Here is a 14,465-nt window from a genome sequence, read left to right as displayed (position 1 = left end):
GATGAGAAATCATACCTGACCTACTTGTACAAATTCCTCTCGTGCCTCTCTGTGATGACAGCGTGGCAGGAAGGAGTGCAGGTGCTTACCCCAGCCCACTGTGGGGATGCTCAAGCAGTGGGAGAGCCAGTGGAGGGAGGAAAGATATCTCAGCACCTCCTACAAGGCATTTTGCTGCTTTAGGTTTGGGGGAGAACATGAACAAGGGGGTTATTTTTGAAAAGTCTTGCAAAATGCTGGCAACATCTGTTTCTCTAAGAGGACGTGGCCCCATGGGGTTTTTTCTAGGACCGTGCCTCCTCCTTTCTTCAGAGGAGAAATGCACTCCCCAGCAAGGCCTCAGCAGAGGGGAGGCTCTTTGGGGAGAAGGTTTCTCTAGAGGAGGGGTGGCTGCATCAGGACCCCCCATCCCCAAACCCCTCTGATGTGACACAGTGTGTTTCCCTTGAAAGACTCAGCCAGCCGTTTCTAAACCAACATGTCACAGGCACTTGAGATGACTTTCTTCTTGTGTCACAATTAATGCATTTTTTATAAAGCCCAGGCTTCAGTTTCCTTTCATGTTACCAGGAGGATATCCTTTTTCCTCTTCAGCTTCAGAAGGATGTTTTTCACCCAAAGCATTAATCTCCAGTGTCCTGTAGCCAGGGCAGAGGGATGCACTGGCTGACTGGGCCAGCAGGGAAGCAGGAGCGTGGCTGGAGCTCAGGTGTGGCTGCTGCCAGAGTCACCTGCTCCATCCCAAAGCTGTTCCAGCAGGTGAGCCTGCAGCTGGCAGCAGCACATGCTGGTGGCTCTGCAGCACAGATGAGATTAGTGCCGTGCAGATCACAGCACACAGCAACATTTCTTGCTCAGAATTGTACCTTAGACTCAATTTAAGGTGCTCCACTTAAATGTTGCAAGAACAGTGTATTAAGCTGGTCCCTGTGTTTTAAAACACAAGCTAAACAAAACCACGCTTAAACATCCTGGCCTGTATCAGCAGGAACGAGACAGTGACTGTCCCCTGAACTTGGCACTGGTAAGGCCACACCTTGAATCCTGGGGACACTTTTGAGTTCCCTACTACAACAAAGACATTGAGGTGCTGGAGCATACCCAGAGAAGGGAGAACAGAGGTGAGGGGCTCAGCCCAGAGAGAAGGAAACCTTAGAGTGGCATTTCAGTACTTAAAGGGGGCTTGTAAGAAAATTAGAGAGGGACTTTTTACTGGAGCCTGTAGGGACAGGACAGGGGGCAGCAGTTTTAAACTAAAAGAGGGTTAGATTTAGATTAGTTATTAAGAAAAACAATATTACAATGAGACTGGTTTACAGTGAGGCTCTGTGACAGGTTCCCCAGAGAAGCTGTGGATGCTCCATCCCTGGAAGTGTTCAAGACCAGCTTGGACAGGGCTTTGGCCAACCTGATCTTGTGCAAGATGCTCCTGCCCATGGCAGGGCTTGGAGCTTTCGAGGTCCCCTCTAACCTAAAGCATTGTATGATCTGTGACCGAGATGCTCTTCCAGCACCCCCCAGAGGGGAGAGCCTGCACTGGCTGCTGTCACAGCACACAGGATCTGCACCAGGCTCCAGCCGACCCGGGCAGCCACTGAAATGAGAAGGAAGCTCTCCTTGGGACTTTTTACCATCAGTGCTTCCTGTATAAAGCCAAAAAGGTGTGGTGAGCTGCTGCTTCACTTCACTTCACTGGCTCCTTGGAATTGATGGAAGATTACCAGGAACGTGTTTTTGCAGGAAGTATTTTCTAAGGCTAAACATTTGATGAGGGTGTGATAATGAATTACCAAGCATATATCTCTGCAGCTACTCCAACCTGTGAGTATTGGTTTGGCCTTCCTGTGTGTTGTTTCCATAGAAGCAGAGCTTAACCTTTTAAGTGCAGATTATAAAGGCACCTAATTCAATTAAAATTAGACTTCAAGCATATCAGTTTGTAATACTCAAGAGTTATTACATGATTGGATATAGATGTTGTTGTGATTGGCAAGGCCAGTGTGGTTTCTGGCTGAGCCAGCTGGAAAAGCAGCATCCTGATGGGAACTTTCAGGGTTTTCCTATGTGTAGTCCACTGGTGGCAAAGTAATTCCTCTAAAAGATGGGAATCCAGCATAGAACACAGGAACACACTTGCAATTAAAGTTATTTATTGTAGGTTTTCTTTTCTGAACTGACAAAGAGGATTTCCCAGAGCTCGGTAACACGACACAATGTTATACACCATTTCACAACTAGTCCCTTGTTGCTTTATTAAGAACATAGTAATTTAAAAATATCTAAATATTTACATATTAATAAAACATATATACAGAAGATTGAGACATTTTTACCTAAATATGGAATGATTTTTTTTCTTCTCTCTAATAAACCCTATAAAAAGATTTCTGAAGAAAGTCTGAACAGTAGTCACAGTAAGTAAACACAAATGCAATCTTCCAAATTTACAAAACGCTGATTTCATTGCTGAAGGGTTACAACACAACGGACCGGTGCCCCCTGCCCAATGCAGGCAACTCCAAGCCATGAGGAAGGAAAGACTCAAAATTTAAGGTTTGCAGTGCACATTCAATCTATTCCACAGTTTCAGAGAGAACATGGTCATTCCTAAAAGTCCATGGAAGGTGGGTGGGGAACAGCTGGGAGCCTGGTTTCTCAGGTGCCAACAGAACAAACCGTTCACGTTGGCTACAGTGTTATTTGTGGGCATTCTGTGACACCTGAGAAACAGGCATTAGGATTGTTAAAAAAAAGAGGTTGAACATTTTGAAAACCATCCCACTCTGTAATAGCACTTCTGTTGAGACACTCAAAGGCCAAATAGTTTCCAAAAAATAAAAAAAGTACCTAAGATAAGATACACACAGGGAAAGGAAACACAATGGCAAAGGCTCCAGCAAGCTCTCCCTCGAATTGCAGGACACGTGCTCAAACTGCCTGGTGATCAATAGGTGTTACAGGTAAGACCTTCCAGATTTCTCTGTGACATTTTTAAAGTGAATTTAGTGCTGATGAAAGGTGCAGAAATGAAGGTTTGCAGGAGGGGCCACACACAGTTTTACCTTAGCCCTGACCTGACCCTTTCAGTGTCTAAGAGGGTAGTGCAATTTCTTGATCGATTCACTTGTCTTAACTGCTGAGATATCAATACAGTGCCAGCTGAAAGGTGACTTGTTTTTTTTTTAAATAGGTGAGTATTGTTGCCAAGGACAGGGGCTGAAAAATCACAGTGAGCAGACCCTCTTCTTAGAAAACAGAAAAAGAATCCATTTTGAAATTGAGGTGTTGAGCAAGCTGGGGGCAACCGTGAGGGGAAAATGACCACCTCCAGCAATCTGCACTACAAACATGCTCAAGAGCCATCCCACTAGAACCACACAGGGGAAATTGTTTGAGGAATAGCTTCTCCTTGCTATAACTAGGAACCTGGGCACTGCTGGGAGAAATTCTCCTTTATTCCCTCCTAAACCCAGTAAGGACTTTTTAATGAGAGTTGTGTGTGACTGTCATTGATACCACAGCAGCCAGGAAAGGAAAAGTGGGTCTGCAGAAGCAGAGCTTCACCAGGTCAGATGCTCTTTAAGCCCCCAGGGTTCATGGTGGAGAGAGAGGCCACCCTGGTCCCTGGGGACAGGAAGAGTCACAACTTCTTCGTGGTTTAAGATGAGACACTGCTGGGAAGCATACAAACATGTGGAAAAATACAATCATGGAGGAGAAACACAGGCAGGAGAATGACCTCAGAGTGGGTACCCCGCTAATTCAGTAATGCATGGGATGCAGAGGGAAATCATCTTAATTAAGATGAAGAACAATGAAGAGATCTGGTGGTTCATTACTTGAGGTTACATGGAAAATACACAGACTTGTAAGAAAAACTGTATGGATGCCCATGTCTTGTAGTACACTGAAGTTCTCGTGCTGAGCTTGCAGGAACATTGCTCAAAGGAGAGGATGTTTCTATCTGCTAAGAACACTGATGCAGGATGTGAAATTCAAACTGAAAAATCTGGGTTTGCATCTATCAGATGGTCTGTTGTGGTGTCAAAAAGGTTACCTGAAGGGAGAAAGAGTTTGAAGGAATCAGTTAAAAAATATAAGAATTTAAGATATCAGTAATTTGAAAAAAAAATAGTATTTTAGAATTATGGAAATAATGTATTTGAGTTTTAATTTTAATTAGTGATGAGGCTGAACTGCTGGTGTGCACACACAGGCTGAATTCCATTTAGAGTAGAGCTCAACTAGCTAAAGAAAAGCAAATTAAATAGATTTTTTTGAATACAAAATTTGCCAGCCAAGTTTTTCACACAACATACAGTGCAGCCCACTTCAGATGTAAAGCACTCCATTAGTCTTCTGCACAAACTGCACTGCTATGCTCACCCCTTTGAAGTTTAGGTTCTGAAGAAGTGAAAAAAGCACCCCATGAATTTTAAACCTTGAGTACATACTTTGGGATCTTATTTGGTAAAAACCCCCACCACTCCACAGCAGTCTAAATGCATATAAGAGAAAAAAAAAAAAAAAATATATATACACATACACTTATAAAAGGTGCACTGTATGATTATATCCCATCTTTTAAAAAGCACTTTAAGAATGTGCTTTTTCTAAACAGAACAATGAAAAGATGGACAGAAGAATTACAACGAGGGCACTAAGAACACAGGGCAAAGAGAAGACACACATCAATCAGCCTGAGAGGCAAATACATCCCAATGAAAAGGGAAGACTCATACAATCACACATTGAAAGGATAAAGATTTATATTACAATAAAGGATTTATATTTAAGGTTTTGGAAAAGGTTTTTCTTTTTTTTTTTTTTTCTTTTTTTTTCCCCCAAGTTTCATTTTCTTGATATTGTATTTCAAGAGAAAAGGAGACAACCTATATAGAATTGGATTGTTGCTGTTTTCTTATCATCCGTTTCTTTACCAAGAGATTGCTCTCATCTTTTCACAAAGCTCTATCACCCCTAGACCTGAGGATTGGGATGTTAGTGTTTCAGCTTCCGTTAGGGATATCAAAATTCTTTCTCATCTTGAAATTAACCCCAGAGTGGAGAAACGACACAAACTCTCAGCATGGCTGTGGTCCAAAGCAGGGTAAGGAGTGCTGCCTCATGGCCCTAAACCTGCCTACATCTTCCCAATCCAATTTACAAGATGAGGATTCAAGGAAAGGGCATTGCAGCTGTGTTACATTTGTTCTCACATGCAGAATTTATGGGTTATGCCTTCCTTTTGTTTTTCTTTGAACCACAAAATCCCAATGCTTTGGGTAAATTGTACACTGAAATAAGATGAGCCTTTTCACAATACCATCTTACACAGAAAGACTCTAAAAGGTGCCACATCCTCATCCTGATAAAGATCTATCTCACACCCTCCAGGTATCCTGTATCACCAAGAAACTAATCAGCCTTTCCACTGAGCCCACGATAATTACCCCCAGAGCTGTCTGATCTGTCTCAGCTCAGCTCTGGACACAGCCTGCAGCTTTGCTTAGGTGCAAAAGCTGGAACTCTCTGAGACCTGAGCTTTGATAACATTTGTTAGGGACAATTCTTCTAGTATTTTCTTGAGATTTATCTGTCAATGAACCAAAGTTCCCAGCAAGTTTAACTGCCACAGTTCTTCCAATTACTTTAAACACCCTTCAATCAACAGCGTTTAAAGACAAGGCCCTCTTAGTATAGAGGGTGATTTTAACACAGGAGCATAATTTCTGTTCAGGAGTGCTAAAATATAATTGGGAAAAATGTCTTAGCTTTATGAGGCTGTACCAGCTTCATTATTTTTACCAGGCTTTTGAGTTCCAAAAGAGGTTTCTGAAAACAAAGCATCCCCTGCTCTCCTCAAATCCCAGGATTTTGCAGTTTGTGGGCACAGAGGGAGCTGGTTCAAACCTGGCTGTGGGCACTGGCACCAATTAACTGCACTCAGAGCCTGGTCCTGCTGGCACCAAAAGAGAGACACCTCCAAACACAAGTGCAGCTGCCCTGGCCTTCCCTCTGGAAGCAGCTCTCTTCCCACCAATGATGGAGAGAGGTGAGAGCAACCACACCTCTGACTGAGGTGTCCCAAATGAAGTGTCAGCCAGAGGCCATAATCCAAAATCATACAGACTGAGACATTCCAGCACTGATAGTCCACATATACCCAGATCTCCTCCATAATGCCATTGGTGTCACAGGCAGGACTGACAGAGCTGAAAAGGCAGATTTAAGGCATCTGAGATTTTCCCTGTTTTTTGGCACAAGTGCTTATCATTGATTTAAATAATCCTCCCTGGGTGCTTTTGCTTCACAGTTTGTTCAGTTATTGATGATCAAGAGAGGAATTGTTCATGGACAGCTCCCATAGCCCCACATATTTTCTCCCCATCCAGTCTCCTGCAAGATCACTTCAACCAATCCAATTCACTCTGGTTTTATTACACCAAAGCACCAGGTTAACAATGATCACAGAGTTACAGGATCATTTAGGTTGGAAAAGATACTTAAGATCCTGCACTGCCAGATCCACCAACAGCCATGTCCCCAAGTGCCCCATCTACCCATCTTTTCAATACCTCTAGGACCGTGACTCCACCACTTCCCTGAGCAGCCTGTCCCAGTTTCTTCTCTTTTGGAGAAGGAATTTTTCCTAATACCTGAGGCCATGATTTATCTGGTATTAGCTGTCATCTGCAACCAAGGCCCATGGCATGAGGCACTGCACAAACACAGTCAGAGAGACTTTTCCCCAAAGATTTTTCAAGCTAAACAGAGAAGACAGCTGAATAAATTGCATGCAGACTCTTTAAAGAACCTGTCAAGCACCCTTTTGTAAAACCAGCTGTACTAAAACAGGGAAAGACCCCTGTAAAAATGATATTCCACCTCTTTTGCTAGATTCCTTGATGCAAAGCAGCTATATTTTGGCTCTGTCTCATAATTACTGTCATTATACTGTCTGTGTATCACTTTAAATAATCTGCTTCCAACAACAGTATGATATTACACAGATCTGTCCTATAAAGAGGCACTGGCACACATATAATAATGGGTGTGAGTCAAATTCTTGGCTCACAGCCTGTGAGCATCACCTCCCCCCAATGCAAACTGCAGTATGGTTTATTTAGGCATCCTTCCACAGGTAGTGTGGAGCAGTACACATCACACACAGGCATTTCAGCTCCAAAGCTGCATGCATGGATGCTCAAAGGTGTACAAGCAAGCAGACCACAGGGGTGATCTGCAGTGGAGTGGAAAGGGCGTCGCCTTCTCTACCACAACCATCCCAGCACGTTCATCTCCATCCCTGATGTACAACCTGAGCAGTGACTACAGAAACTGCTCCAAGAAACCCACAGCAAACTGTTCATTCTGCTCCAGAGCAATGAGGAGATAACACTACACCACATTAACAACCTTTATTAGGGAAGGGAGCGGAATTGCTTCCCTCCCTGATAAAAGAAACCAACAGGATGTTGCTTGGAAGGGACCTTTCAAAGCAGAGCTTCCTGCACCTTTCATCCCAGCCGCAGCCTGCCATATTATTGAGCCAGGAAAGCAGGATGGCAGCTCCCAGGCAGCGCGTGCTCCCAGCCCCCCCCTGGGTCCCTGCCAGAGCCAGACTAAAGCTGCTTGTCCTCCCAACTGCTCTGCTGCTCCTATTCCTTAGTAACTGCACGTGCTCCACGGCTGGCAGCTGCTGCTCCAGCACACAGCGGCGCCGTGTGAAAGCTCCTTCTGCAGCCCTCGTGCAAGAGAGATTAGGGAGTGCTGGCACAGCAGACAGATCTGTGATGGGCACCAGGAGTCTCCCGTGCTCCCCACAGCTGTCAGGTACAGTGTGGTGTGCTCAGAAACCCAGTACCAGCCCTGTCTTGCTCTTCCAGCAGTGGCATTGCTGAGCTCCAACCACCCTTTGTTGTTAATGAAATAACACAAAACCGCACAGTAATCAATGATGTTATTTGTCTGCCCAAGATCCTCTCTGCTTTGGGATAAGAAGCAGCATCTCAGTGACATTACAGACTTTGAAATGCAGGCTCTGGCCCCACTGGATTTTCAGAGGATGGCAGCTCAGCTCCTACCATCATGGCACCTACTGATGGGCCAACTCTTAATGTGAGGGTGCTTCAAATTTCAGTCTCAGTCTGGTGATTTCAGCACCAAATTCAACAGTGTGGAAAAATGTTATTTCCCACTCTACACAGCTGCACAGCCAAGCTGCTGCATAGCACTTGTCAGGCTTTTAAGGCAGGGTGGCTGCACTTCAAGAATAAGTAAACTAACACTTAACTAGCATGTAAAAATGTCTGCAATCCTTCTGTGAGTCCAAGTTATTATGGCTAATACCGCCAACAACTCAACAGATGTGACACTACAAGTGATTGTGTTTGTCCCTACCAATAACTCTGTTAAGAGATAAAAAATACTCCCAGAAATATCAGGGATGAGCATAAGTCCCTATCTGGCATAAGAAGTGTAACTTACAGGCCTTATTAGCTTAGCTGCTCCCATGGACCTTGAGGTTTTATGAATATGAAATTGAGGGGAAAATTGTAAGATTCTGATGCATTTGTTTTTTAACACAGACCATTCAAAACTTTAGACAGCAGAGTCCTATGTGCAATTACCCAGCTGTACATGGCAAGTCAGGATTATTGAGAAGTGCTTCTGTGCCATAAATAAACAAAAACACATATGGAAGACTGATAAAAATTTTAATGCATTTTACCTGTTTGTAGTAGAGAAATGTCCGGCTTCTCATCACAGTCAGTTGCCTCTGCTGATTACAAATATAAACAAGAAATCTCATTACTTTTACTGAATATGGGAATGTGATTAAAAAGCTGCAGACTGTGAAGTGATTTTGCATTTTCTATCTACTTTCCTCAGCTGCAAATTTTCAAGTGCTCTGTTAAAAACTCACTGCTTGGAGGAAAAGGTCATATAATAAAAATGCAAACTTGGAAGAGGGAGTTGGGTATTAAGGAGCAATTGTACCAGCAATGGGATGGAGTAACATTTGTTCTTTTTCAGGTTTCAGGATGTCTGTATAAGAGGAGTTGTTATCACTTGACAAAGTCACAAGAAAAGTCCCCAGCGGTCCTTAGAGGAAGAGCCTTGCAGGCTGGAACTCCACCCACCCACAGTCATCTGATGCCTGCAGGGAAAGGAGCACTCCCATTTCTGCACCCGAAATTCCCATGACCACAGGCAAGCTCACTTTGCAGGGGACAGATTTACTAGGGCAAAGTGTCTTCAAAAACGCAGGTGGGTGCCCAGTGTAATTAAAAAAGCACTGGCAATTAATGTGTATATACACACGTGCTTTCAACCCACAGCTTATGCAAGAGCATTTGACTTAATTTGGCCCACGGTGAAGGGAGGCTAAAAGCCTAATTTGTTCATTTTGTGTTTGCCAGAGGCCAAGGGAATGCACAGACACAGCTTGCCCCACTCAGCAGATGTGCAGGGACTTGTTAGGCTCTAGTACCTGGGACGTGCATGTGAACCCTGAGTAAATCAAAGGTGTGTAACAGGAAATCCGTGCCTAACCTAAACAAGCCCTATTCAAAATCCTATTACCTTTGTCTTTTGGCACTGCAGCATGATATTTAAGGCCTTTGAAGCACAATGAGATCTTTGAGAGCACTTCAGCAAATGAGGTGTGGTCATACAGGACAAGCCCATTATCACTGAATCACAGAATAGTTTGGGTTGGAAGGGATCTTAAAGGTCACCCAGTCCAACCCTCCTGAAATTAGCAGGGAGAGAGCTTCAACTAGATCAGGTTGCTCAGAGCCCTGCCCTTGAATAATTCCAGGGATGGGGTATCCAGCATCTCTCTGAGCAGCCTGTGCCAGTGTAAAAAATTGTAAAAAATTCTTCCTTGTATCTAATCTAAATCAACCATGTTGTACTTTAAAATGATCACTCCTTGTCCTATGAACTACAATGTACAAGGTCAGTGTGGTGGATGTATATCTGCTCACAACCATTCACTGCACAATACCCACAGGGATCAAAACCAAGGCTAGAGATAAACTAAAAAACTCAGCTCACCTCCCACTTGAGACTAAGCTAACTGTTCTGATCATCTTTATCACGGCTCTGCATATGAGGATGTTCAGTTGTTGCCTTCATGATGATAATGTCTAATCCAGCTCCTAATCTACATTAATTTTCTAATGTAATCCATCAACCCTTGTCTCTCCATCCCTGGTCCAAGAGAGTGTTGTCTCTCCCACATGCCTGGATGTCAGGTTAGTTTTTAGCTATATGCTCTCAGTTCTGCAAAATTAACTGAACCAAAGAAAATATAAACAAATTAAAACCCTAGTACCAGGCAGCTTTCCTCCCACAAAAGGTTTAAATGCAGAGCCCTGGTTAAGTTCATGGCACAGACTTGCAAGTGACTCAGTGGAATTGAGACTTTTCTCTGCTTTCGGTGAGAAGGTGCCACAAGTTCAGTGCCTGGTACAGCTCACTGTGAAAACCCTGAATTTTGGAAGGAACTAAATGGGAAGGGATCACCTAGGCAGGTCTGAATCTGGACCAGACTCTCAGTGGTGGAAGGATTGGATGTGCAAGGGAGGAGACAGCATGGTGCAATGAGAAGGCAAAACTCAGCCAATGGGATTTACATGGCTTTAAAAATCCTGTCAGTCTGAGGCCCACTTCTAGCAATGCTGTGAAGAACTACCTGCAACTCAGCATACAAGGACAAAGCTGCATCTGCCCTCTTGGGTAAAAGGGAGCCAAGCTATGAAAATGGGGGAAGCTGGATCTGAGTGTTGGCAAAGGGCTGGAGAGCCTTTCCTCTATGAATATCAGCCAATGGGCTGCCCACTGTAGTGACAGCTTTTCTAGAAACTTCTGCAGCAATTTGTGAAGCAGTTCCAGAGATGTGGTCACCTTTCTGCCTAACTGCTCTCCCTACACCAGAGGAAACAAACACAAACAAGGAACTTCCAGAAGGTAAGGACTTGAGTCTCCAACTCTACAGAACCAGAAGTTACCTGGCCATTTTAATCTGGCAGAAGACTGATAAATGAGGTTCAGCTCTCCACCAATTGTTCCAGTCTCATTCTTCATGCCAGCACAAATGTTTATACAGTCACCAAGATCAGATCCAGTTAAAAACTGACAACATGGCCACAGGAATGCCTGTGCCAGCGCCAGCAAGGGAGTGGGAGCACAGCAGATGCCCAGAGAGCTACTCACTCTTCTCAGCAGCTGCCAGGATCTGTTTTATGAAACTGGATGTGTAACTGCAGCTCCAGGTGAAGCTGGAAATAACACAGGGGAATGGCAAACATCTCGACCTCCTAACATGGGTATAAACCACCAGTCTCTTACATGTCATTCCAAGAAGAAAGGAAGGTTTGCCTTTGACAACCACACCCACAGACTGCCAGCCAAACCTCACTGTCCTGGGCCAGCTTTCAAGACAAGGCAAGCAGGAAGAGAGCCTACTGTGGGAACTCAGAGCCTCTTCCCTGTCCTTTGCTTAGACAGAGTGCTGCAGACCTTGCAAAATAATGCTGCTAGTCATTTCCCTATATTCCCCCCAGATTGTGTGGCTTCTGAGTACATGTCTGTCTGTTCATGTACACTTGCTGCTTTCCTGGAAAGAAGTACACATGTGCTCAGGGCTGGGAAGTTGAATACAGCAGTTACTATTTTAATATTGCTGGTTTTTATCTAAAATACCGGCCACAAACACGCTGTACCACATGCTGCACTTCATCTTACATCCTTCCTGGCCCTGTGTGTATTGCTAAGCAAAAATCAACCTAATTTCTTGCAGCATGTAGATACGTGTCAAAAGCAGAAACCAGGGAATCAGAAAGCTGAAGAAAAATGGAAAGAAGGAAAAAACCTCCTGCAAAACAATGGAAGCAGCAGTTTGAACAAGGACATGGGAGAAAAGCATATTCCCAGGGAAAAAATAAGAAATAAAAATAATTTTTTCCTCTTTCCCCACTATTTTACACTGCAACAAAGTAATGTTAATTTTAAAAAAACAATTAAGGGATGAAGCATCATGGCATGCAATTTATTTAAATAATTTTCAGCATGTTTTCAAAACTGCTGTATTTTCCTTTAAGGAGTCAGGCAATCCAAGGTTCCAGGTTAAGCACAAATAATCACTTGACATGAACAGCTCATGCACTGTGGCAGTGTTAGAACAGAATCACAGCATATCCTGAGCTGGAAGGGACCCACAAGGATCATCCAGCCCCACAAGGATCATCCTGCACAGGACAGCCCCAGGAATCCCACAGTGTGGTAATTTACACATTATTGTTATTGTTATTACATATTACCCCACAGCATCAGCTTTCCCATGGATAGCTGCTGTGGAATAATGGCTCATGGGCTCTTCAAAACATAAAAAGGGAGGAAGAACTTACTGTGGGAGATGTGTGAACCCTGACCTGCTGCTTATTAATGGATGGAGAGTTTAGTAATCAAAAGGCTCGAATGCAGTGCCTGCACAGAGGTGACAGGAAGAGCCAGCCAGCTCCCTCTGATTTTCCCCATGTAAGATCTCTGTGATAATGGCTACCTGTGTCCCTGTGTGCTGCCACTGGCAAGGCCACCAGACACCTGCTCGTGTTCTCTTGTGCAGGGTGAAGGGACCACGCTGGGGCAAGCCCAGCACTGTAAATTATGAGGCAGTTTGCATTGTAATTCGTGCTGCTTTAAGAGGGGAAACCCGTGCACACACACTTCCTTTGACTTCTTTCCTTCCAGGGCAATTTTGCATCCCATCCACCAAAACCGTTCAGCTCCTCCTCTGGGAGAAGACAGACCTGGCATCATGAAGCTGTGCTCCACTATGCTCTGCTGTTGGCATGACATGGGACCAGCAGTCAAGGCTGAAGAATATTATCATATCTTTAATTTTAATTATAACATCTGTTTGTAACATTAACCTCACAGTCTCTTCTCCCCTTTGTGACAGCTAACTTGTGAAATTTTGAAAAGACTGAACAGGGCCAATAAAAATTTAATGGCAGCGGCAGCTTTATTCTCAGATCTAACAAATAAAAAAACACTACCCAAGTCTCAGATCTCAGGCAATAATCTAAAAGAACTAAGAACAAGCTGAAGGAAAAGAAATAAATTTAAAAAATAGAATATTCCCAGCTATGAAAAATATTGTCATTGATTCAGAATGTAAATGATTTTTTATTTGGCTTAGGATAACAACCTTTCAAAATCTACACGGGGGAACTATTTTCTAGAAGGCAGAATTTTTAAGTGGTTTTTTTGATTAGCTTTTGAAATAAGGAGCTTTTTCAGTCCCTAATTCTAGGAGATGAGCCAAATATGGTAAATAAGGTTGAAGCTGGGCAGCATCTATGATCTAGTGATCATAATTTCATTTAATTTGGAAACACTCATGGGAGTACACCCTATAGAAGGGGCTACAAAAAGCAGATCCACCCCAGTTGTTTGATAGAATTCTCTGAAATTATTACTGTAATTGAAAGATAGAGCAGGATTTACATTTTCAGACTGAAATAATGTTCCACAGGATAAAGTGGAGAGGGCTGCTCATGAATGCAGTGTCTTACTGTCTGGTTTGAAATGAAAAACTCATCAGAGGATGCACTGAATGGCTTGGGGGAAGGCAAGCAGGATGAAAAGCCTGTCCCTCCTCTTAAATACTTCTGCTATTAAAATTTAGCCCAACACAGTGCTGACTAAAAATTTGTCTTGTGACCTCTGAAATAAATGGATCATCTTAAGCTTTTTCCATATAAAGCCTGTGCATTATGGCAAACCAGGAACTGATGCAGATAAATAATGAGATCAAGCACCAGAGAGACACATTGGGTCAGAAAGTCCTGGGTGAAGTTAGATAATTGGTGGCTCAGATTTGTTCTTTGGGCACTTTAGCCTATCCCCACAGGATCAGCTGGCATGTTCTAGTGAGCAAGAGGAGACAAAACTCAAAGAGAATGACCTGGGAGCATGGACATAGGACACTTGCTCAGCTTCTGCTCCTCTGGCCACAGGCAGACTGGGAGAGCTCAAGAGCTCAGCCAGAAGAGTGATGAGTCCCACATCCCAGTGGCTGCAAGTGCCATAGTTTTAAAATACTTAAAAGTCAAGGTTTACAACATGAAGTCCTGGAAGAGCTTCTCATGTTTGCCCTCCACTCCTGTTTTGGTCTCTAAATTACACACAATTTTGGTATAGTTTCACAATAAATAGAGAAATTGTGAATAATTCCAACATCACTAGATCTATTTCAAGATAAAGCTGCTGAGGGCTGAGAGATACCCTACCAAACACCACAACATCCTTCCCTTGGTCCTACAGACCTCCCCAGGCATCAGCCAACAGCCAATGCTGGACACAAAATACAGGAATAGATGGATCTGTTGCCTGGTCAGCTCTAGATTCCTCATATCAGAAGCTCACAATTGCAGTATAAAAGTACCAAC

At 43.6% G+C, this 14,465-nt stretch overlaps 1 protein-coding gene across 1 annotated transcript in view; it reads right to left on the bottom strand.

Annotated features, from left to right (window-relative positions):
• Positions 1 to 2,147: 2,147 nt before the first annotated feature.
• Positions 2,148 to 14,465, bottom strand: part of BEND7 (BEN domain containing 7) — a 47,127-nt gene continuing 34,809 nt past the window's right edge. The window contains exons 8-9 of the mRNA XM_064703012.1: positions 8,735 to 8,785; positions 2,148 to 4,057 (exon numbers count right to left, since the gene is read on the bottom strand). Of these exons, the coding sequence (XP_064559082.1) occupies positions 3,996 to 4,057; positions 8,735 to 8,785 (113 nt within the window). The 3' untranslated portion in view covers positions 2,148 to 3,995. The remainder of the gene's footprint in view (positions 4,058 to 8,734; positions 8,786 to 14,465) is intronic.

This window comes from Zonotrichia leucophrys, chromosome 1A, assembly GCF_028769735.1.
Source record: "Zonotrichia leucophrys gambelii isolate GWCS_2022_RI chromosome 1A, RI_Zleu_2.0, whole genome shotgun sequence".
NCBI classification, from domain to species: Eukaryota; Metazoa; Chordata; class Aves; order Passeriformes; family Passerellidae; genus Zonotrichia; species Zonotrichia leucophrys.
This window is presented reverse-complemented; position numbering and strand designations above follow the sequence as displayed.